General features: G+C 33.5%; 1 protein-coding gene across 3 annotated transcripts; it reads left to right on the top strand.

The window, feature by feature from the left end:
- Nucleotides 1-1,812: 1,812 nt before the first annotated feature.
- Nucleotides 1,813-24,453, top strand: LOC142339210 (uncharacterized). 3 transcript variants are annotated; one of them, XM_075389053.1, is made up of 3 exons: nucleotides 1,813-3,645; nucleotides 16,645-17,693; nucleotides 23,138-24,453. In XM_075389053.1, the coding sequence occupies exons 2-3, from the start codon at nucleotides 16,737-16,739 to the stop codon at nucleotides 24,296-24,298; spliced, it is 2,118 nt and encodes a 705-aa protein (XP_075245168.1). In that variant the 5' UTR covers nucleotides 1,813-3,645; nucleotides 16,645-16,736; the 3' UTR covers nucleotides 24,299-24,453. The 3 variants fall into 3 exon arrangements, with proteins under 3 accessions (XP_075245168.1, XP_075245170.1, XP_075245169.1); XM_075389055.1 differs by lacking the exon at nucleotides 1,813-3,645 and adding an exon at nucleotides 11,088-11,356; XM_075389054.1 differs by lacking the exon at nucleotides 1,813-3,645 and adding an exon at nucleotides 15,624-16,344.
- The last annotated feature ends 274 nt before the right edge of the window (nucleotides 24,454-24,727 follow it).

Raw genomic sequence — 24,727 nt, 5'->3', positions numbered from 1 at the left:
ATGAAGTCAATGGCAAAATTGACATAAACCGTAATTCAAAATTATGATATCGTATCATTCTTATTCACTGTGATTGTTATTTCAGAGAAAACCATGAGAGTGAATTGAGTTTCACAGTTTGTTTGAACATCTTTGTTCTTCCAGTTACGGCTCTAAATGAAGATCAATTGAAAGTCATGCGTCCCTCAAGTATTTGTTAGGCCACATTGCTTTGCTGAAGGCTGATTAATAATTTTTTCTCAAAAAAGTTTTTCTCAAAAAAGTTCTTTTTTTTCTCAAAAATTAATTTTTTCAAAGATAAATTTTTTCTCAAAAAATTTCAAATTTCTGACGTAGCAAAGGTGAATATCAAATTTATGAGGAATTGGCTATAATTTTTTTTGTTCTTACCAATAACTAACGAAACTTAAACAAGAGATGGCTGAGATTTGAACACAGTGGTGTTTTTGCTACAACGTCATCGGAAAAAGTCATTATTTTGATGGGTTTTCTAATGAAGCCTCTATCATCTATCCACCCATAACATATCGAAGGATCAAAATTTTCACTGAACAAAAAAGTAGCCTTTGAGTATCAAACTCTTCGGGTTCTTCCTTACGACAACCCCCACCACCTCCGTCTTTGGCGAAAGCGGGGATTTTCTTGAGTAAAGTTATAAACAAACTTTTTTTACTAATCAGCAAAGCTATTAAAGGTTCCAAGCATTCGCTTATTAATATAAGAGCAATAAATCGCATCAGAGAAGCTGTGCTATATCGAAGGGAAACAGCGCTAATAGCCGTTTGCTCTTTGCCGCTCTCCGCCTCGATTTCCGTATCCCACAGTTTATGAGAGGCATGGCCGTGGACAACTGTTCGCTTTCGCATTCAGAGTAGTATTAGCATTCCTGAACTGAAGGTTTGTTGAACATATTTACAATTATATCTGAGTAGTGATGAGAGAACGGGATATAATTAATACGCAAGGGGTAGGAGCGGGGGGGGGGGGGAGTTGGCTGCTACAAAGATCAATCTTTCTCACTAATGTGCCAGTTCGGTGCCGTAAATAATAAATATTACATGTATTACGTCAACAAAAAAAGATAGTGATTAACTAAGCTTAACCAGTTGACAAGATAACCTGTTGCAAAAATGATCAACAGTTGTTATCTTTCTCCAATCGGTCACCTTGAACTACTAATCTCTACTTGAACCGATCGTAAATATGAATTAATTTTACGAGTGAACTCAAATTCACGACCAGAGTTCACTTGTCAAAACATTATTGTTTGTCAATATTTGGACTAGATTTGAATATCAGTTGGGTTCTTCTAAATCGGGGCTCAAATGTCTGGGATGTGGCCAGGGCAAATATGGTGGGGGTAATCTTCTGGCTGATTTGGACAGCTTTCTGGCGCTAATTTGGTGTGTAAATATTGAGTGATATTAATACAAACCATACCAGTACCAGCCTACTTGTTAGCCCGATGTTTCTTAAATGGGTGCGTGCTATAAACCCAAAAATGCCTGATCTCATAAAGACAGAACAGCAGGGCCTCTCAAGTGGCAAATTCCAGGGATTTAAGGGATTTTGGAACCTTGGAGTTGTTTAGCACACAATCCTTGTAAAATATGTCATAATCTCTAGCCTCTAGTCTATGTATGTACATTATAACTAACTGCTAACTTCACTGGTTATAACCAGTTATAACCATGCAATCCAAGATATAACTATACACGGACACCTTGTTATATTGTTTCACGCGTATATTGATTACGTATGCGGCTAGTTACCCTAAGAGCATGGTTAGTTAACCAAACGTAATAACTTCACCCAAACCGTGAAGTGAAGATTTAGTCTGTGAGTTTCGAAATAAAGGCAACAAAATTCGAGGAAAACCCTAAATTTGCGGGCTCATACTGTTTTTCTAATGTCACAGAAGGATTTAGATTTATTTACTGTAACGTTCGTAAGCCTTTTATTTACAGAAACTCATAACAATTTATCGAAAAATTCTAAAGAAATGGTTCCCAGAAAGAAAAGATACGATCAACTTTTATTGGACAAATGAAATTTTTTTCTACCAATTGTTGGAAATGAAAACTTAGATTCAATTTATTTCAACTTATTCGCCCTTTCAATTATTCGCATTCATATAGTCGTTGAAAGGGGCTTCTATGCTAGCCCTGTTTTACACCAAATTCATATCAGCATTGTTTCAAGATAAATTTTAAAAAGGGGAGTGAATTATAATTGACAACGATTTATAACAAACTAAGCAAAAAATAGTTATTTACTTGGTGATAGCGCTATTAACCGAATAACCAAAATACACAATGAACCCAAAATATTCAAAGAAAGCCAAATTAACCAAATTTACGCAGATAAAAACTCTTGCTTCTCGTATCATCGCTTTTTTGAACTAAATATTAAACTCGACATTTTTTATCACTACTCAGAACTTTTCTGGGTAAATTGAATTATTGGGCATTTTATAACTAGCGGGTTAGAATGCCACGTGACAAGATATATACAGCCCGATAGGCGCTTCATGAAACCCTATAGACACCTGAACAAATTGAGGAATCATTATTTAGTAACCATCGCCAACATGGATAACAACAACAACATATGACGCCAGTCCCAATATTTAGCCAACTTAACCCTGTTCCAGTAATGGGAATCCAATAACGTGTGAACAAAGGCGTGACTGGCTGGCCGCTTTGTAAATTTATTGTTCTCCTGAATAAATTATAATTTAATTAGCAGGTTGAAAGGAAGACTATATTGAATGGGCTTAATAGATGTTCACGCTTCGATTATTTCACCCGATCAATCTTTGGGCTATTTTTGAGTAATTGTTATAACTCCTTACCACAAACATGGTCTCTTTAGCCTTATTGGCTTCAAGCTACCCCAGTTTATATTATGTTACCAATTATTACCAAATCATCTAATAATTCTTTACATCAAATACAAGCTGATTACGTCACTAGTTACTGCTTTAAAAGTAGTTATGAATAATTATGACAATATTATGTTTTTTACAGCAAACGTTTTTTAACATTTCAATTAATCTTAGCATTGAATTAGTGTGGTAGTGACCAATTTTTCGTCATAAAACTAATTATTAACCCCTTCATAAATGTAATAAATTCATAATGTCTATTTATTGTCATTTTTTAACAACCTAGTATTTTTCCTATAATTTATTAATAGCACTCCTTTTGCTGTTGTTTCTTTATTTCAAAGCAGTTCTATTGTTTAAGATTACACATTTTAAGATTCACCCTCGCTCAATGTAAAAATTGTTCACATTATTCAGAAGTTGTTCACGTATATTTAAGTGCGCATGCGTGAATTTTCATCCTACCCCCAAATTTTATCGCACTTCAAAGCAAAATCAACAGCCAACTTTTCCTCCCGATTTTTTGTTTCTTTTAACTATGGCTTGTTTGTTTTTTGGTCAGTTGTTTGTTTGTTTGTGAACGCGTTGTTTATTTCAAGGTGCTCTACATAGTTTTCCAGTATTACAATGATAACCATTTAGTTGAGGTTATTCAGAGTTATTTAATACTTTGTAACCAATAATAAAGTTGTTTACAAAATGACTTATTAAGTTATCTGGTATTTCGCTGATAGCCCAGAATATCTCCAATCAAACAGGTCAGCCGCGAGTTTATATCTACAATAATTTTTCACCTTTAGCAATAATGACTCAAAAGTTAGCTTCCTGTTTTGTAAAAATGGAGCGGCGTCAACGCAAAAAACTATTAAAACAATAAAACAATTATAAAAATGAACAAGGCGACTCGGTAATGTGCGATGGCACATAAGGTTCCGACCCCGCCCATCCACAATTTTGACATAATTGTCTACCAAATGAGGAACAGATAGAAAAACACAAAAATTATTTTTTTGGGAATCCCAAAAAACTCAAAAAAGCACAAGTATTTTTCAAAAAAAAAATTGTGTATGAACGATAAGATAGCCTCCAAAGCAAATAACCCAGAGGAGCAAAAATTGATGCAATTGATTGCTGTGATATGCCAATGTTAAGAAAGCGAGTCAAGTTGAACAGCAAAATCAAACAACAACAACAACAACAAACATTAATTACATCAAAAAATTTATGTCCGTTTTGAAAAAAGAAATTTAATAACAAATTTAACATACCATCAGATAAAACTAAAACTAAACAAAATAACTTATAAATCACCAGAAATTATATGGGACCAGTCCATAAAAAGTTTTGGTAACAATTAGACAAAAAAGAACAAAAACAGAAAAGCTAAAAAATTCGCTTTTTTTAAACAATTAAAGTCAAATTAATAAAAAACATTAGAAACCAAACAAAATATCCCAAAGGTTTAGGATTACCAATTCTACTATAGAAGGGCATTAGGAACTGTCCTCATTCCTTTTTTTCAGCGGCTAAAAAGAACAATAAACAAAAATTCAATTGCAACTTAACAGAAAACGCTGTCCAAACCGTCTAGCCATATTTTGGCCCTCAAAAATTTTTCAATTGCGCCTTTTTCAAACAGCGACAAAGTAGTATATGGCCATTCATTAGTAAGACTAGGTAACAAGTTGACAAAAAAGCGAAACATGGAAGTATGTAATAGTTTTGATTTTTTTTTCGAAGCAAAATTACATCCAAAGTCATGAAAGACATTAATTACAAAAAGAACTATTTAAATAGGTTCACTTATTCATCCACAGGAAGCCAAGAGACCTGCAAATATCCAGATTTTTTCTTGCGTGTACAAAAACAACGTCAAGTATGACATAAACCAAATTAATTTACTTTTTTTTGTGAAAAACCGGTGTCGAAGCCAGTAAGGTCATAACGAATACGAAAAAAATAGATTTTGGGACATCAATCCCTTTTGACACCTTCCCTTGTCAGCCATAATGTCATATTTGACCTGTATTTAACTAACAAGATCAGGTAACAAATAGAAATTTAAAACGAACAAAATTGCGAAGTTAAAAAGTTTTTTTTTTAGTCTTGTTAAACAATTTTTTTCAAAGTCATGGAAGCCATCAGCTACGTACTAATATCAGAAGATCTGCTCATCAATTTGTCCATGAAAAACCGATGAAACCTATCCATTTACAGAAAATTTCATAGGACCCAAACGACAAAGTAAAAATGACAGTTAAAGACAAAATTTCAATTAATTTCTTCAAGAAAGAGGTGTCGGTGCTGTCAAAACGGTAATCTTGTTCAGGATTTTAATAGGTGCAATTATGATATATTTTGAATGCTTTTAATGTGATATGAGAACTGTCAATAATGTGATAAGGTGACAAAACTAGAAAACGTGAAAAACTGGCAAATATCTTAAAACAAAAAAACTGAAATCTAGTAGTATCAAAGCCAGAAAAGAATAACTTCAGTCTTAGAATCACAACCGAGACTGAACATCAGATCAGTAGAATGGAGAAGTATTCTTTCTTTGCTGACACTAAGCTAGAACTTGAATAAATTCAGAAAAAAAATAGATGAAAAGTTAATTAAGCCATTATTTATTTGAAAATCAATTATTTTTAAAGGTCGAAATGACCATAAACTTTCAAGAAAAAATTTAAATGCATTAACTTGGTGCTCATTAGAAAGCCAAATAGACCTACAACTCCTGCGCTTTGATTTGATATGTTCTGTTCCTTTTTATTTAAAAAAAAACGTCTTTTTTAAAAAAAAAGACCGTCTGATTGCAATCCGACTTCTTTTTGGATTGTAACAGTCCAAGATTGGCCCAAAACTAGCCCTGCTAATGCTTATTGTCCGTTAGGAACAATTGATTTTTCGAATGTTGTAGATATAGATAATTTGTTCGTTGAAAACTCAAAAATAAATTCTGCATTTCAGAAAACCAACGAGTAAAGTTAGCAAAAAACGGCGGAGTTTTAATTACAGAGCACCCTCAACGGACGCCGAAGTAGGAATATCCCCCTTCTGAGTCTACAAAGATTGTATGAGTATTGTTTGGGGCTGTACTGCAGGCAAATTTAATCAAAGTGGACTAAAGTAGCTTATTTGGTGCCGTTTTTTGACGAAAAAGGCTGAATTTTGTAATATTTATCCAGAATTTTTTTCCAAAAAATTAAATCAAAACAATCAACAATGCTTGTCTGTCTTTAAAAATATAGTCAACGACACTATTCTCAAAAATTTTATTAAATTTTAGCAAAATTGACAAAAATTTAGGCGAAAATTCCGGAAAAAGTGAATAAAAACAACGTGAATTCACTCTACTTTTCTCATAAGTTTAAACCTCGATAACTCCCTGTAGAAAACGAAAATTTAAAAAATCTTTTTAATTCCATATTCTACGTTGGACGAGCTTTCTAATGATACCAGTCTCAACTCTCTACGATGAATATATCGATCGGCGAAAATTCACGGAACAAAAAAAAACCCATTTGAGTATATAGTTCCTCCCCCCTCAAGAGGGTCGGAACAAAAAATGACAATATTACACGGAAATGAAAGAATATGTAATAATTCATTATGTTTTCATCCTTCCTTTTTCTGGATTCTGCAAATTTTAACTGCAAAATGACCCGTTTCGCTTATGATAAATTTCGAATTAAAAGCTTACATAACCAATGCAACTTATTTGAAGAAAAACTCACCAGCATTAGGTCAGTGGTGTTGTTATGTTTCTGTTCTCTCGGAACAACCTAAAAAGTACTATATTACAGCAATTGTTGATCATTAATTGACGGAAACGTGGATGAGTATTACGTACGAAAAGAAAACAAAGCAATCTGTCAACCGATTTTCGTTACTTATTGCAAAAAGGTTTTACGCTTTCTTTTAGGGAAGTCAAAAACTTTCCAATGTAATCCCACTCAAATTTGTTGTCAAAAAGTGTAAAGCTGTTACTAGATGGAGAAAGATATATATAATAGCAGCAAGATATCCAAGAAATCTGCTATTGTTAAAATTTTACTGAAAAAATAATTTTAAATACTTGTCTAACAACTGTTTATTAAGAAAAATATTTGATAACTAATATGTCATTCACTTCTGTCCAGTCTATCAAAAAATGTACCAACATTGCTGCACGAAAACGAAACTAAAAGATGAAAGCAGAAAGATGACCTTCGCGTGTCTTCGTGAAAATTTAGCAAAAGTTTAGGAAAAATAAAAGTTTGTTTCTACGTTCCTTAAACAGATACATTTATAAGACAAGTATTGTAAAAAAAATGTGACATTTTTTGCACGAGATTTGTAAAAATCTTCGAAAGTATAAATTATGGTTTGGTCATAACATAACAAATAGAAACAAAAACGCAAATCAATTACAAGATAACTGTTGCCTTAAAATCTCCATTTTTCCAAGTGATTAATTACGTTCGAATAATAGTCTTATTCGATAATAGGCTTTTTGTTCTCAAAAATTTCATCAACTGAAAAAATCAGGACCACAACAAAGAGAAGTCGAAAATAAATTAGAAATCGACGTCAATTTTTGGAAACTTATTGCGTGCGATCAAAATAAGTAGTTAGGTAACATTCGAGATGTTTCTTAATGACCCCGATTCTTTGAAAAAGTTCGTTTTCTGTAGAAATACAATACATTTGTCTGTAGTTAATTGCTCTCAAACGAAGTTTGTAGCAATTATATTAGTCCTGTCGGTCTTTTTTAATGCGATTTTTCGCTTGACAGATTTTTCGTCTGACGCTTTTGACTTTTCGTCCTCAAAAACGGGATAAACAGGTAACGCCTAGCGGGCATTAAGTGCTCTTGGAGCCTTTCAGCTCTGTTTCTGCTCAAACGGTTTTGGAGACTTATACTTGTACTTATCGTGTGAAGGGCGGTGCTTAGAGTTTGAGACACCCCCCCCCCCTCCTGTTGACCCCCAACCCTCACTATTGCCTCCAACCCCCACCGCACTGTTGCCCCCCAACCCAGTGTTGCCCCCCATCAGCCCTTGGTTCCCCCCACCCGTGGCTAGCTACTGACGAAGCCCACCGCTCGCCGGTCGTTTGAGAGCAACTCGCCCGACGTTTGTCGGTTATGTTTAATTTTTTAACTCTATTAATAACTAATGACTGCTGTGAAAGCGAAACATTCTTTCATACCGCACACCAAACGAACCGCAAACACCTTGGAAAGAAGAAAAGATTGAACAATGAAAAGGATTGTTAGGAAAAACATTTATTAAAGAATCCGGATCTTTTCCGTTTGTGCCCCCCCCCCAGCTTAGTGGGTGCATATTAATTGCAACCCCCAGACGCACGTGCAATATTTTTACATAGTGATTTACTATGTAATGACACGTGCTCTGACACTGGGGGAGCATAACGTACTGGGGGGCACAAACGGAAAAGATCCAAGAATCCTCTGCAAATTGTGAGTTCCCATGAATTTGAGTTGTTGAGAACGCTATGTATTTTACTATATATGAAAATTAAATCACAAAAACAACCAAGTCTGAAAGAAAGCAAAAACCTTATGTAAAAGATTTTAAAATGTTTAGTTTAAATTGCTGAGGAATCCAAAAAAGCCGGTTAAAAGGTCAGTTATCTCATCTTCGTGATAGACCGTCAAAACTTTTAAAGAAAGAGGTACAGAAAATTTTAATATGAAAAGATTGTCAATTTAGGCAGGAGACTTTTTTTACAAAACAGGCACAAAACTGACTAATTTTTGTCAAATTTTTGGCGCGCAAAATTCACGCTAAGGAACACTAAAAGTCACTTAAGCCAACAAATAAGCTAACTTTAAACAAAAACTCCTCATAGATTCTAACCATTTGATAAAAAAGAAAAACCAATGAGTAATCATCCGAAATCTCAAGATGACCGAGAAGTTGCTTAAAATGTTCGAAAATGCTCTCTAACCGAGAATTAGTGCAAAAACTGTTTTTTCTTCAGAAGATAGAGTTTTAATTAATATACAGCTTTTATGAAAAAGTTAACGAAGAAATATATATATATATATATATATATATATATATATATCTATATATATATATATATATATATATATGTATGTATTTATATATACATATATACATATATATATATATATATATATATATATATATATATATATATATATATATTAAATAGATTCATAGCTTTCCAGTTAACAGATATAGAAATTTTGTCATTACTTTTTTGTAGTATCAGATAAATAATTTTAATCTATTTTGTTTTATTAAATGTATGAATTTTAAACGAGTCGTGCGATATTCCATATTTTTCTAAGTGCAATTTATCTGTTTCGCGTAAATTATTGAAAACATAACAAATCTAAAGTTTGCAACATTATTTTTTTTTCTAAATTGCTTAGTGTGCTCATGTGTTCGAGCATGTTACTATTTTCGAGTACAATAAAAAAAGCAATACTTTTGCCAAAAAATCAAACATTTATCTTAAGGTTGCACTCAGATCTTAAATGTATCTCACAAACCGAATTTTTTTTTGTTTAAAAAAATTTCCTCAAATAAGCTGCAAAAAACTTATTTACTACCATTACGTCTCTGTTTTGAATCTATGACCATATTAGTTTTTTCCCTAGAGAGTAAAAAAACTCACTCCAACCAAACAGCGTGAGTCAGAAATATATGGTTTTCAAGTCAAACTAGTTCGTATGGCATTTTGAGCCGGGTGTTTTCTTTTTAATGCGGAGAATTTTTTGTTCCAAATAATGAACGACTGAAAACAGAGTGAAATTAAATTCCCTAGAGATTTTTGAGTTGTTTAAAACGTCATTTACGCTAAAAGCATTCTTTACAATGAGATATAAAATGTCATTTTTTATGGTAGTTAAAAAATGAAATATCTGCTTTAGTTAGAACGTTAAAATGAGTAGAAAACAAAAAAAATACAGAACTTTTCACAAAATTGGTAAATCTATGGGGCCACCAAAATATCATCAAATTAAGCCCCTTGGAACCTAATCTGAAAATGATATAATATGGTTTAGGCTTAGTCCTAAAAAAAATTGTAATCTTTCCTCGGCGCTATTAATCATCAACGTCTCCTGTGAAAGCGACCCATTCTTTCAAAATAGACTGTAATCAGGTTAATACTTGTTAAACAAGTAAGTAATGAAAGCCAAAGAATTTATACAGACCGAAAAAGCCATGGAAAGATGAGAAGATTGAACAATAAAAAAGATTGTTAGGAAAACATTTATTGCAGAATCTTCTACAAATTGTGAGTTCCGATTAATTTGAGTTGTTGAGAACGCCAGAGGCCTTCAAATAGTTTATGTGTACACTCAGTGTGGTTGTCTAGCAATTTGAAAAAAAAATCAAAAAAAAATAAGTAAGCGTCCGAAATGGCAAGATGACATAACACTTAATTTTGCCACTTAATGTCGACACAGTGCTTAAAATGGCCGAAAACACTCCCTAACTGATAATTAGCCTGAAAACTAATTTCTCGTCAAAAGAAAGAGTTTTGACTAATACACAGCTTTTATGAAAAAGCTCATGAAAGAAAATTTGCCTTGCTAATCAAAAACTTTTTGACAACGTCTTTTTGTTAAAAAAACTGGCATGCACAAAACAATTGCCTCTGACTTCTCTCCTATCTTCAATTCTCCGCAACAAGAAGTAAAAGCCAACTTTTCCAAATTTTCTCTGATTTTACAGAGTGAAAGGAGAAGTCAGCGATAAAAAAAAATGGCCAAAATTAATCGTTCAGTTGTAAAAAGACGCTTCTCCATTCCTCTTCGACTAATAAAAACTGTTCTATAAAAAATAACGGTCGACACTTCAATAGTAACTTAATGTTGCAAATTAACGATGTATTTGAAATATTTATTGAAATTGGCCTTGAGTTGAAGATATTTTTCATCTTCTGTAATGTGCAAAAAGTTTCTATAAATTACTGTTAAATTACGGGCTAAAATTTATTGAATTATGTTTCGGAGAATTTCATTAAGGCTTTATAGCCGTAAGCGATTGCCTGAATAACAAATCAATCAGTTGTTCTATCGCATTCACCCTTCTTTCCTACGGCCCAAGTTGCTCTAGTTAATGCATTTGTTATATCTAGTTATATAACTAGGAACCTGCCTTGCTCACTTTTCAACTTAAGTTAGTTAGCCGTGTGGAAAGAATCACCCCGCTGGCATTATCCAAGTCTAATTTTGTGTTTTCTCTTCACATTGTTTATAACTTAATTCATCCTTTCATGCTTTTAATCTTCAGCCGGTGACGTCAGTTGGTTATAACAGTTTAGTAACTGTTTATAACTATAAAATTTAACTTCGAACATCACTGAAAACGCTAACTGGCCGCATTGAGAGTTTAAAGAATCTGTTTGTTGTCGCATTATTGCAACTTAATTCCTTTTTCACTGTAAAAAAAAGAGAATTATTATGCTATCATTCATGTAAAGGTAAGCAGTTTTTCTTGCACGTAATTGTCACTATTTTTTTTCTGGTTTCTGCAAACTATAATGACCAAAGTTGTGTTGCAACCTTAATCTTTTTTTAAACAAAGTGAGACAACTATACGCTATTAATATTTATTTCTGGTAACACAACCAAGATCTCCACTGTTTGTTTTCATTTTTGAGAGCTCCGCAGCAATACGTGCAGAACCTTCGATGCTCGATCAAAAAAAGGATTCTGAGATATAAAAATGGAATCTTGAACGTCTGAGGTTTCTTGTTTCAATCAAATCAAAGTTACAGAATACAAATTTTTGCTTGCAAACCGATCCGTCATAATGAAATTTTCCGTTTTTGTTTTTTGTCGACTTTATTGTGAGCCTTTTAACAATCCGCATTCATTTATGAACTGATTTCCTTAAGCACATCCCATACCATTGTATGCAGTATCTCCTCAGAACGTTGTGTCTAAGAAACACTAACTTCACATTCCCGGGTCGCTCATACAAAATTCGTAGTAGTCATGCAAGGTCATATATGATTCTTAGTAATAATACTAGGTCATATATGATTTGTATGAACTCTTGGTAGCCATAGAAGGATCATATATGATTTCCTAGAAATCACTCAGGGATCATACAAAAAGTTTTAATTTTCCGTTCTTAGAGTCTTTTGGGGGATCACAAAGTTGGGGGCCTCTCTGAATAAAATTAAAAAACCATAAATTGTAAAAAGATTTATGAAAAATAGATGCATGATTCTTGGTAATCAAACTAGGTTCATATATGATTTCTTGCATTTTTCTGCAGAGTTATCGAGGTTTAAAAATTTGTGGACATTTGACTGATTTTCGTTGTCATTATTTTGCCAATTTCCTGAAATTTTTTTTGCCAAATTTCTCTAAAAAATATTAATTTAACGACATTGATCCTATTTTTACCGCTAAAGATAGAAGAGAGTTGTTGAACTGTGTGATCAAATTTTTCGGCTAAAATTTCAGATTTTTTCCATCAAAAAGGGACGAAATAAGCTTCTGTCTACTTTGTTCAAATTTGCAGTGCAAACAAAACTGAAAACCTCTGACAAATTTTTTAATAGCTCCAAAGAGGACTAGATTTGTTTCCGCTTCCTTCAAGAGTCATCTGGAATTAAATCTTTGCATGTTTTTTGCTGATTTAACTTTTTAAATATCCAAAATGCATCGTTTTTATTTGATATTTTGATTCTTTCCGACAATTTATCTAAATCCATTATATTCGGAACAGTTACGAAAAACAGCATCAAAGCTACCCTATGTCTGATTGTTTTTTATAGAGCAAAAATAATTTGACTGATAATCAGTCGCTGTCTTTTTTAAAATTAATTTCTTTTCAATTAATTGCAGAACAGAACAGTTGAAATCAATGCTTAATAATGACAACTACAAAAAATTTTCTAGGAATTTCAAAGAATTCCATCGAGTTTTTGTGGCCGAAAGTTGTCAGTCGTTTCGACTTTTCAAAAATCCTTGTTTTTAATTAAACACTGGATTATTGGGATTTGCCACTTTTTCACTTTTTTGGTCTTTTTGTAGCATAAGGTCATTAAAGAAATGTCCCATCGTCTCTCTAGTTGAAAAAACTTTTGTATTTACTGAAGTTTGGGTTTCAGGCAATGGTTTTTCCGCTTTGATTCCCCAAGTTTTCACAAAAGTTTCTTTTTGGATGTTTTCCAAACTTTGGGGCTCTTCTTCTTTGTCGCGCTCTTGACAAGTCAGATATTAGATTATTGGAGAATAAAAAGAAGTCGCAATTGAACTTTTTGTAAACTTTTTTTACAACGTCTTCTAGTAGCATTTACCGGCGTTTTTTATTTTGTCTCTATCTATATGGCAATCTTTTTGTGATCGCATGAAAAATATGGTGTAATTGCAGGTCTTAGTGGCTTTCTAAGGATAAAAAGAGAAACTGTTTCACTAATTTCAATTCGCGAACTTTGATACCAATTTATTTAAAAGATATAGTTGTTTTTATCTTTGCACTATGTTGTCCTTTTTTGTCTACCTGTTGCCTGTTCTCATTAATTACAGGGCGCATATTACATTACTGGTGTTGAAGAAAGATTCAATCGATCAAATCTGTTGTTTTTCGTTGCTTAATGTTTTAACGCCTCAGACGTCAGTTTATCACAAAAAATTGAAGTAATTTTTCTTGTATAAGGATGAGATATTCTGAATAATGACGGATCTGAGTGTCTTTCGGAGAAATATTTGAACTTTTTCGATGTTTTATTTTAATAACTGTTTTTTATTTTTGAAAACAATTAATTTCAATTTACTCGTTATTTGTGTGTCATAGCAATTTATCATGAAGAAAATAATCTGTTTACTGATATCAGTTGATTTTTTCATGACTTTTAAAAAAATTTTTTTGAAAATTCAGACGTATTTTTTGACTTTGCACTTTGCTATTCTTTTTTGTCTATTTTTTAAGTAAAACGATAAAATACAGTTAGCATATAACAATATTTGTGTTAAAGAAAGTAACAACTGATCAAATCTAACGTTTTTAGTGCATTGTTTATTGTTTTAACTACGTCAACACGAGTTTTTTTGCAAAGATTTTGTTTAATTTTTTTTTGTTTTTCTGTATTTGTTGTTTTCTAGCAGACGTATGACATATTCTCACTAGTGACCTGTCTAAATTTGTTTGAAGAGATATGTGAACCTATTTATTGATTTAGTTTGATAGCTAATGTTTTAGTGACTTCGAAATTAGTCGTTTTATGAAAATTCTAATGTGTATTTTCAACTCGGTCCTTTCTGTTCTTTTTTGCTGCTTCATACCTAGTGGGCTAATGTTGTTATTAAGAGGTTCACATATCCCATTATGGTGTTCAGAGACGGCGCAATTGATTCTATCTCTTTTTTTACTGAGTAGATTATGGTGCTAAGGGCTTCTGTGCCAGTTCTCGCAACTTCTGATGACCTTTTGTTTTTCGTCTGTGTTTGCCTTTCGTTTTTGTAGACGCACAATATATTCTGGATATTGACAAGTCCCAATGTCCTCATTGGTCATAGGGAGATGTGAATGAACGTTAACCTTATTAAACATTTCTGTTGAAATCTAATTATTGAAACATTTCTGTTTAATTATTTGAAATCATTTGTTTTAAAAAAATTAAAAAATTTCTTTAGCTTAGAAATTTTGGTTCTTTTATGTCTACATGCCACCAAGTCTCATTATGGGCTGGCGTCATTTTTTCCAGCGAAGTACACATTTTTCTGTTTATTGTGAGTTTATTTTACAATGGTTTAACTTTGTTGTTATTTTTTTAAAATAGACCTTATGTTTTGGTTGTAGATAATGTTTGTTGTTGTAACTTATTTTTTTAGTTTGTCTTGTCTCGTAGTCTTAATTATCGCAGGTCTCGTCGACCCTCTAATGTAGCATTATTTACTTTACAAAAAGATTTGAGTTGGAGGCAAGTTTTCTATCTTTTCCTCATTTGGTAGACAATTACGCAAAAAATGTGGATGAGCGCGGTTGGAACATAATGTGCGAACGCACATTACCGAACCGCCTTGTTTGGATGGCATGGATTCAATAACTGGTGTTGCTTAACGTACGGAAGTGTTCACATAACAGGCTGAAAATTTCATGTAACGTGCTGATAATATGCGATCATGTCATTGAGAGAAAAAGCATTCAGAAGATTAAAATTATGCTTATTTTCAGCCTTGAATTGAAATTTCGATTTGGTTTGACAGAACTCCCGCTAATCTCAGTTTTCCCTGTTGAGCGTTAAAACACTTTCATTCAGAATTCTACACTCTTTATCGTCAAAAGAAAAGGTCTAAGTTATGTTAACTCTATCAGTAAACGACTTTTAAATACGAGTATTAGGAAACAGCTGCAAACGAGTGAAATAGTTAATATCTATAAGACAGTTTTTGACTGCTCGGCCTTCAATATTTCAATTTTAGCAAATATCTTCCATATTTTCTTGTATCAAAAGTCAAAAAAGACACGATAATAATAAGGACTTTTGTGTGATATTATAAATAAGCAAATATATTCGCGTACAATTGCGTTTTAAGATACACAGCACGCGTTCACTTGGTGTTACTAATCTTTACCATCTACGCATTAAAAGCGCTTTAAATATAACGTAAAACCAATATATTTTCTATTTTCATCAGCCGCTGTGTGAAAAAATGCTGATCTCTGGCGCTGTAGTAAAATTTATTAAGCACTCGCTGGTTTGTTGGTATAGTTTTTGCTCTTAAACGGAACACACGCACTTATAACCACATCAGTTATAACACAAGTAGTACTGCTATCGATATGCAAAATGATAGTTTTTATCGATCGCTCAAAAGTGAAAGCTTTGTCACATCAAAAAGTATCATTTTGACCGATGTTTTACTCAAATAGATATAATATCGTGCGGTCATTTAGTTTTACGTCAGCTAAATTCACAGTTCAAACGTTTTATGAGTTCAAAAAATTTTAACACGAATAAAATGAACATTGTTAACAAGAAACAGAATAACTTTTCATTGATTTCATGAAGCAATTATTCATAACTTTTCACGTACAGTTGCTTCTTTATAACTTATATTTACTCTTATCGTGTTGTTGTGAATTTCTCTAAAAGCGTTAAAAAGGCAATTTTTGGGACCCGTTTCATTTTCAAAATAACCATTAACAGCCTATTAATGTCATTTTGTTATAACAGTACTTTCTATGCGTTTACACGATGTAAATCTTGAAAGTAATTTATACACTTTTTCGATGACAATAATTTTCTCTTTGTCAGTTTATAAACCACTTATGATTTAGTGAGTTATCAAAAATGAGCGAATCAATTGACTTTTTATTGTCGGCCATGTTTTAGTTCATAATATTACTAACTTATAACAGCAGTAATAATCGCTATGCTTACCTGTGCATTGTTATAAATAGCCCTCTACAAATTTGGATCGATTTGATCAACCTGGCCTAGATTGTTAAGTAAGTAGTATATTACCGGCGGCCCTTTATGCTATTAAACGATTCAAACACAAACAATATGTAATTTATACCAAAACAAAAAGCTTTGTTATCTTTTATCAAGAAATATTTCTTTTTATTATCGATTTGTGCTGAAAGTTCATTGAAACCAATCAATGTAAAAATAATGGGCACACATTTTCATTTTAAAAATTTTGATCTAATATTGTTAAATATTTCCGAAATAATACCTGGACATTTATTCAGTAACGAATAACGTTGTAAATGAAAATTTGTACATGGATTATTTTTGTTGTTTAGATTTGGTTTGACAACTTACAGAACGTGAGCAAATTCTGGAATCGCTAATTTTGAGGCGGCATAGAGAAAAAAGACGCACCAAAAACTTAGCGATGGACACTCATCACTTTTTGGTTATTTTAATAATCTTAGCGAACCTTTTCCACACTTACAACTCTGATTGCGTGGGAAAAGACAGATTATCATACGACTGTACTAAAAGCGGCTTCTACAGAATTCCTCAAAACTTACCAAGTGACGTCACGACTTTATACCTGAACAAAAATTCAATTTCAGTTTTGAAACAAACCGACTTCAAAAAATACAACCAGCTGGAACACTTAGACTTATCCGAGAACCAAATAAGCGTTATTGAAGCCGATACGTTTATCAACTTTTACAAGTTAAAATCTCTTTATCTTTCCGGGAATTCAATTCAAAATTTAGATTTTTTCATTCCAAGAACCCTGGAAATTTTGGACGTTTCCAAGAATTTACTAATATCAGTTAAAGGTCATTTTTTGAACTCGACCAAAATTCGAAGTCTAGATTTGTCATCAAACATGTTGTCGAAACGGCCTTTGGATCAAAACGCGTTTAATGGAATCAAAACACGATCTTCGCTGAGTATAGATCTATCCAACAACAATTTAATCACACTTGCTAACGAGACGATTTGGCCGCTATTACGTAAGGGATCTTCAACGACACGTTACGAAAAACTGAAACTTAATTTAAACGCCAATAACATTCACTGCAATTGTTTACTTAAATGGATTCCTGCCGCTTTTTCCATGCAGACCGATGTTGCGCGACCTTTGTCCATAGACATTCAAGGAAAATGTAACAGCCCTAACAATTTGGAGTTCTCGGATTTGTCGGATATCCGAACGAGCCAGCTGTTATGTAATAGGCCGAGTATCGTGATGCCGAGTAAAAACGGTTTCTCTGATGTGTTTTGGAAGGAGGGGGAGGAGGGAAGTGTGCGGTGCAGTGCCTCGGGGGACCCCCCTCCCCACTACTCAATGGTGCTCAACCACAAAACGGTTATTCATCCCAGACAAAAAGTGGTAAGTTGCTCGAAAACGGGATCTCTTCTGTTCCGGTGTGCTGTATGCAGTGTTTACTTTAGGGGGCATAAATATATCACGTCAAAAAAAAGTCCTGGGTTATTGGGTTTAATCCAAATAAGCGGGGCGTGAAAACAGAATGGATCCCAACAAGCGGGGTCGGAACAAAAATGTTGCTAATCTCCCAAAAATTTTGCTAAGTTACGGAGGAAAATTTCTATTTAGAGAGACTTCACGGGTTCAAAATTATTGTGCCAACTCTCCAAATTTATTTGGGAGTTACTTATGAACTTTATTTCAGTACTACTTTTTTATTCACCCAATTTTGGTCGGTCAATCATTATTTGGCAAATTGCTGTTTTCGAGATTTTCGACGTAAATCGATGACATTTTGTCAGTACTTTCCATGTTGTGACATTGTTTATAGCGTTGAAAACACGTGACATAGATATTGACGAAATAGTGACAAAATTTTGTAACCAATTCCCGCTAAATGATAACTAATTTCAATGTTGTAAAACATGCAATTAGAAGAAAGCGAAGACTGGGCTAAGATTATTTCTGTTTAGAACTGTCCTCCAAAATTAGTTAGTAACTTTGATGCTTGGATAAATAAAAAACTAACACAACACTGATTAACCTCAGATAAGATTGAAAAAACTCGGCACCAAGTTTTGCTCTGTTAGTAGTAGAAACTTTCCTTGAGCGGAATACTCCAGTGTTGAGGCCACTGGGCAACCTGTAACTAATGTGCTCAATCGATTACAGCCCGTGAACCGTGGGAGAATTACAAATGCGAGCACAATTTGTTGCTGTTCTTAAAACTCATGGATACAATTATAAAAGCTATAAAATCATTTTTGTTCCGACCCCTCTTTAGGGGGGGGGGAGGAACTATATACTCAAACGGTTTTTTTGTTCACACTATTCCACCCGATCGATATATTCATCGTAGAGAGTTGTGAGTGGTATCATTAAGAAGCCCGTCCAGCCTAAAATATGGAATTTCAAAGATTCTTTCGAATTCCGTTTTCTGGAGCGAGTTATCGTGTTTTAAATTTTTTGGTGAATATTAGACCGATATGCGTGATTTTTATTCATATTTTCCGGAATTTTTGCCCAAAAATTTGTCAATTTTTCTCAATTATGTAAAAATTGTTAAAATGATTTTGATTTTAACGACAAAAAATTATTGTTGATTATTTTGATTAGGATTTTTGGGTAACATTTTGGCTAAATATTTCAAAATTCAGCCTTTATCCTCAAAAATTGCCCGCTTTCAGTCCACTTTGAATGAATTTGCCGGAATTAAACACCCAAAAACAACTAACACAATCATTGTATACTACAAAAGAAGCTATTTTTACTTTCACTTCCATTGAGAGTAGTCTGGAATTAAAATATTGCCGTTTTTTTGTGCTATTTTTACTCTATCACTATCAAAAACGCAGCACTTAGTTTTGATTTTGTAACTAGCAAAATATCTAAATCGATAACATTCGAAACAACTGAGTGTTCCTAATGGACAATCAGCAATAGCAAGGCAGGTTTTGGTCCAATATTTGATTGTTACAATCCAAAAATATTTCGGATTGTAATCAGCCGTTCTTTTTTAAAAAAAGGACAATTTTCTTATGTTAATTAAAGAACTGAACAATTCAATTCAAAGCTCACTGTTGATGGGTCCAAGTGACTTCCTAAGCAGTTCTAAATTAATGTATCTAGTGTTTTACTCGAAAGATTAAGGTCGTTTTGACTTAAAAAAGGTTGGTTTTTAATTAAACAAAGGCTTACTGAAATTTGCCATTATTTTTCTTTTAATTTGTTCCACTTGTAGCTTAGTGTCAGCAAAGAAAGAATGCTTCTCCTTCCTCTTCTTTCAGCTGAATTATATTATATTTCGGTTTGCGGTTTTACTTGTTAAGTATTGCTTTTCTGGCTTTGATACTACTAGATTTCAAAAAAATTTTAAGGCATCGGCCCACTTTTCAAGCTTTTTTCTCGTTTTTTCACTTTTTCACGTTATCGACAGTTTCTATATTACTTTTTTGGCGTTCACAATTAAACATAATTGGATACAAAAGACTTTAAAGACATAGATTGTGGTTTTTAACTGCTTGGACATCTCTTTCTCGAAGAATTAATTGAATTTGATTTACATTTGTCTTTAACTGTCGTTTTCACATTGTTTTTTAGTCGTATGAAATTTGCTGGTTAATGCTAGGTCTTATTGTATTGGTTTTTTGTCGAGGAATAAAAGAGTCCATATCCTGATTTAAGTAGATAGCTGATGGCTTTCATGACTTTGAAAAAAATGGTTTTCAAAAATGAAAAAAAAAACACTTTAACTTTGTATTTTTGTTCATTTTTGTCTATTTGTTACCTTGTCTCAACAATAACAGGTCACGTATGACATTACAATTGTCTAGGGAAGGTGCAAATGTACAAAATCTAATGTATCTTTTAAGAATTTCTTATTAGTTTAATTGCTTGGACACGGGTTTTTCCCAAAAAAAGTAAACTTTTGATTTTTGCCTATATTGGACGTTCCTTTTATAGACCTAAGACATGGTCTGAATAATTAAAGGTCTCAAGTGCTTCATTTGGACAAATAAACAAACCTACTTAATGATTTCGTTTTTTTTAGCTAATGCCTTTCATGACTTTGAATTTAATTGTTTTCGAAAAAAAACAAAAGGATTACTTAACTTCGCCTTTTTCACTTTTTCTCTTTTTGTTACCTTTTGTCAATAATCAGAGCTACTATGACACAACTGTTGTTCGCGGAAGGCTCAATTGAAGATATTTTGAGGGTCAAAATATGGCTTAACGGCTTCGACAAGGTTTTCTTGCAAGTTTAATTTAATATTTGTTTGTTGTCTCTATTTGTTGTTTTTTTTTGTAACCGCTTAAAAAATGAATGACAGGTGTTAATACTCTCCTATAGAAGCGTATGTGATCATAAATTTGCGGATGTTTTCAATTGCGATCTATTGGTTTTAATTACTTTGAAATTAGTTGTTTTTAAAAACATAGCCAATTTTTAACTTCGGTGATTTTTACAGATTTTTACCTTGCTGATTTTTTGTCTAATGTAGTACACGTTATTTTGTTTAGTTTCCATTTTATTTGACGCTATTTTGACCTTGTTATAAAGATTTTTCAATTGGACATATGGTTTTGGATGCAATTAAAGTTGGTTGTTATTGTTGTTTGATTTGGTTGTTCGTCTTGACTTGATTTCGCAATAATTGCTGATCTAATCAGTCTAGTGCATCTCTTTTACTCCACTGGGTAAATTGCGTTGGAGGCATCCTTTTTTTCATACACATTTGTATTTGAAAATTGCTAGATTTTTTGTGTGTTTACTATCTGATCCCCATTTGGTGGACATTTATGCCAAAAATGTGGATGAGCGGGGTCGGAAGTTTATGCGCGAACTCGCATTACCGAGCCTCTTTGTTTCGATTTAAAACTTTTGTCAAAAAACCTAAATTGTTTTCCTCCTTTGAAGGACAAAAACTCAATATTTTTGATTTCTTTGCTGCTAACGCAAAAACAAGTTTTAAAAATGATTAAAACATTGCTCATAAACAAAGAGACGTATCAAAAAAGGTAGAGAAGTTGTAATTTTCAAAACAAGAAGCCGAGACCTTGAAACTAAAAAAACGGTCCAACTGAACAAAAATTGTTTCACATCTTTTACATTTTTACACAACAAAATAAGGGAGAACCTGACAGAGAAAAAAAAATTTATTCTAATTAACTTATGAGTTCCCCCTTTTCGGGAACTTTTCTTCTTTTTCTTAAACTAAAATTTTAACAAGCTTTTAAACCAAAAAATATTGATTTAAAATTGTAAAACTGAACAAAGTTGTTTAAAGGTAATTGATTTGGATTTTGTGATATTCAGAAAACTATACAAACTTTAAATAGCTTTTGCGCTCAAGACCTTACCACCTTTTTAAGCAAAAAACACACTAGAAGTGCTAGATTGGAACCCACAAACTTGTACAATTTTTTTGTTGCTTTTGATAGATTCTGTAAAAAGTACGGGTTGTTAGGCCTTTTGTTAGGAAACAACTGCGTTGTCTGTTTTTTCAAAGTGCTTTCTGCATTGCAAATTATTTAAACTGTTATTGTCACTTCAGTTTAAATGAATGACCTTGCAGTTAAAGATTAGCCTTGACATCTTCCACGCATTGTTTTTCAAATTTCTAGAAATTGATTATTATAAAGTAAAATAATAAACAGCCATTTGCATTTTGTTTTCTTGTTCTGAAATCGGGAAGTTTTTCATTTGTTTTTCTGAAGCATCGAAAATGTTCCAGCAAAACCGTTTTTGTACTACACCGGAATCCAAATCAAATTGTGTCCTCTCAATTTGAGTAGAGAAGAGTTAACAACAAACAAACGCGGAATTGATTTTAAAACACGATAACCGCAGGATTGAATATTGAAAGTGGTACATTTTAGTTACAATCTTTTCCGAACATTTGCTTTTTTTCGCGGAGAAGATGCAAATCTTCCTTGCTTCCTAGCGATTCAGTTTGGTAAAAGTTTTTGTGCAGGAAGTCAAAAACTTTCATATTAAAATGGAAATATTTTTTAATCAGTCAGTTTCTTCGAGCTCACATTTCTTTTTATCATGTATATTATCTGAATTTCTAAATTTTTTTTCCATTTTTTTGAAACTCATTTTTGTTTTGTGCTTTTGAACTCAAACTTTGTGAATAGTTCAAACATTTTAGGCCTTTTCATTGGTGTACGCACAGAATCGTTGTTTCGCATGTAACAAATTTTGTTTTATTTAAAATTTTTAACGAAAATAAAGAAGCGATTGCGTATCCATGCCAACTTATTTCAGCTTACTGGTTTTATCTGATCGCAAGAGAAGATCTCTGTTTTTTTTAAAAAAAAGTTTGTAGTGACTCTCTTTTCAATCTTAGTATTGCATCCTTTTGATTTCGATTTTTTCAACATTTTCTAAGAACTAGTCTAGCATGGTTTTTGTTACAGTGTCTTGAAAGATCTCAATTTGCCTTGAAGTACTTTTTTGCGCCCATTTTCCCACAATTATCTTAAACTGTTAAGCGGTTTGTGTTATAAGCGAGGTTTTACTTCTACACCATTTTTTAAGCTCAATCATTTTTTGATCATCTTAAAAACGTACCTCAAAATTCAAATTCTGTTTTATGTTTTCTCCCCATTAATTGCGGAGTTTTTATCGTGTAAGGTCGGTTCATACACCATGAGACCTGACTGACAAAGTCGTGAAACTGTCGCGCAAAGTCGTGCGTAGTCAGGCAATGTATTATCTCATAAAAGCCGAAAAAACCATTTTTTCAGATCTTACTCAGCAAAAATTCCAGAAGCACTGACGTTGAGACAATTAGTGCTCAATGCAATCCAGTGTAACATTACTGAGGGGTCTTATTATCTAGGGACGATACACACTTTCTGACAACGGAAAATTGGTAGTTGAGGATCTCAAATTATCGGACAGTGGTAACATCACATGCATCGCCTCAAACGTCGCAGGGTCATCAACCCATGTCATAAACGTCCAAGTCTCAGCTCAGTTGACAGGGGTCCAAAAGGTGGCGATAACATTCGGAATTCTTATACCAGTTCTTATCGTTCTTCTCAGCGTAATTATTGGCGTGTGCTTGTACTCTTACTACAGACGGGGTGCCTGGGCCAACTGTTCTCGGAAACGGCGATCTAGTTCTCTCGGAGACGAAGCTGAAAGGTTCTCGTTGCAGAACCATAATAAACTTGGGTTAAACAACGATCACACTCTTAGAATTCCAAACCACGATCCAATTCGAGAAGATCCCCTAACGTACTTGGATTATGCCGTTGATCGGGCATCGCCAATTGAGCCTAGAAAACCGATCAATGGTGATATCCATCAGGCATTTGTGAACGGTATGCGACAGTCACTTGATCGGAAGTCGCGAAACAACACCCGATCTCGGCCCGAAGACGTGAACAAAAGCCACCCGAGCGTGTACGACTTACATTCCACCCAATACTCGCCCATCTTCCGAGAAGATCCAGATTCCCTGGAACAAGTTGGAACCCTCGGAGGTAACATGGCTCCGCCAGTTCTCGCATTCGCCCGAAAATCTAACACAATGCCAAAATTGGCCACCATTAATCACATGGGAACTTTCAATGTGGGTGGGCCAAAAATTTTGGACAACAATAACACACTTCCGACATCGCAATCGAACCCGGGCGTCCAAAATAAAACCCTGAACAGCTCACCGTCTGGGAACCAGGAATCGAGGGCTCAAGTCATGTTGCCAAACGGGCCGTTACCCGCGGCCGATTTGGAGGACGGGGTTCTGTCCAGACCTTCAAGCACCAATTCCAGTAACTACTCGACCAGCAATCACACGCAGCAACCCTACTTGTCAATAAAACGGGGAACCGCAATGCCAACAGTACCTGCAAAGTTGTATGCAATTCCTCTGTACATTGACCCTCCCCAGTTCAAAAGCAATGTGAACGGAAGCAATAACAATATTCTCACTTCGAATAGCCCTAATGTTGCGTCACCCGGAAGCACAACGTCCGAAGCAACACACATGAGCTGAAGATTCTTCCATCAATTCAGTTTCTTCCAACTAGCCGGTCTTTAAGTTTTGAGTCTATAGCTCCCCAGTGAAATGAAACATGAAACTTTTTGATAAGTATCTTGCTGAGATCTTGATAATGTTTTGATGAGATCTTGCCAAGATTATCGACAAGAAAACGTCAACATGTTATGTACAAAAATACAACGTCTTTCGACAAGCTTAAAATTTAAAGTATTTTTTATTAGGATCAAGGCATGTCAAGATTTGTTATGAAAACCAAGCTGAACAGAATTCTTTTTTGTAAAGAAATCCGAGATCTTGCATTTCTCGGTCGGATGTATCAAGTTTCATTTCACTGGGTCCCTTTAAATCTCTCTTATGTCTTTTTAAATTGTTTAATTGAAAACTGCGGATCACATTTAAGATGATTGAAATAAAGAAATATCA

The sequence above is a fragment of the Convolutriloba macropyga genome, chromosome 5, assembly GCF_964194025.1.
Source record: "Convolutriloba macropyga chromosome 5, txConMacr16.3, whole genome shotgun sequence".
NCBI lineage: Eukaryota > Metazoa > Xenacoelomorpha > Acoela > Convolutidae > Convolutriloba > Convolutriloba macropyga.
This window is presented reverse-complemented; position numbering and strand designations above follow the sequence as displayed.

Excerpts from the sequence above, each read along its gene's own strand:
- LOC142339210 (XM_075389053.1), top strand. The coding sequence starts at position 16,737 with ATGGACACTCATCACTTTTTGGTTATTTTAATAATCTTAGCGAACCTT. Across the intron at positions 17,694-23,137 it reads TTCATCCCAGACAAAAAGTG|GGACGATACACACTTTCTGA; the intron begins GTAAGTTGCTCG and ends CTTATTATCTAG.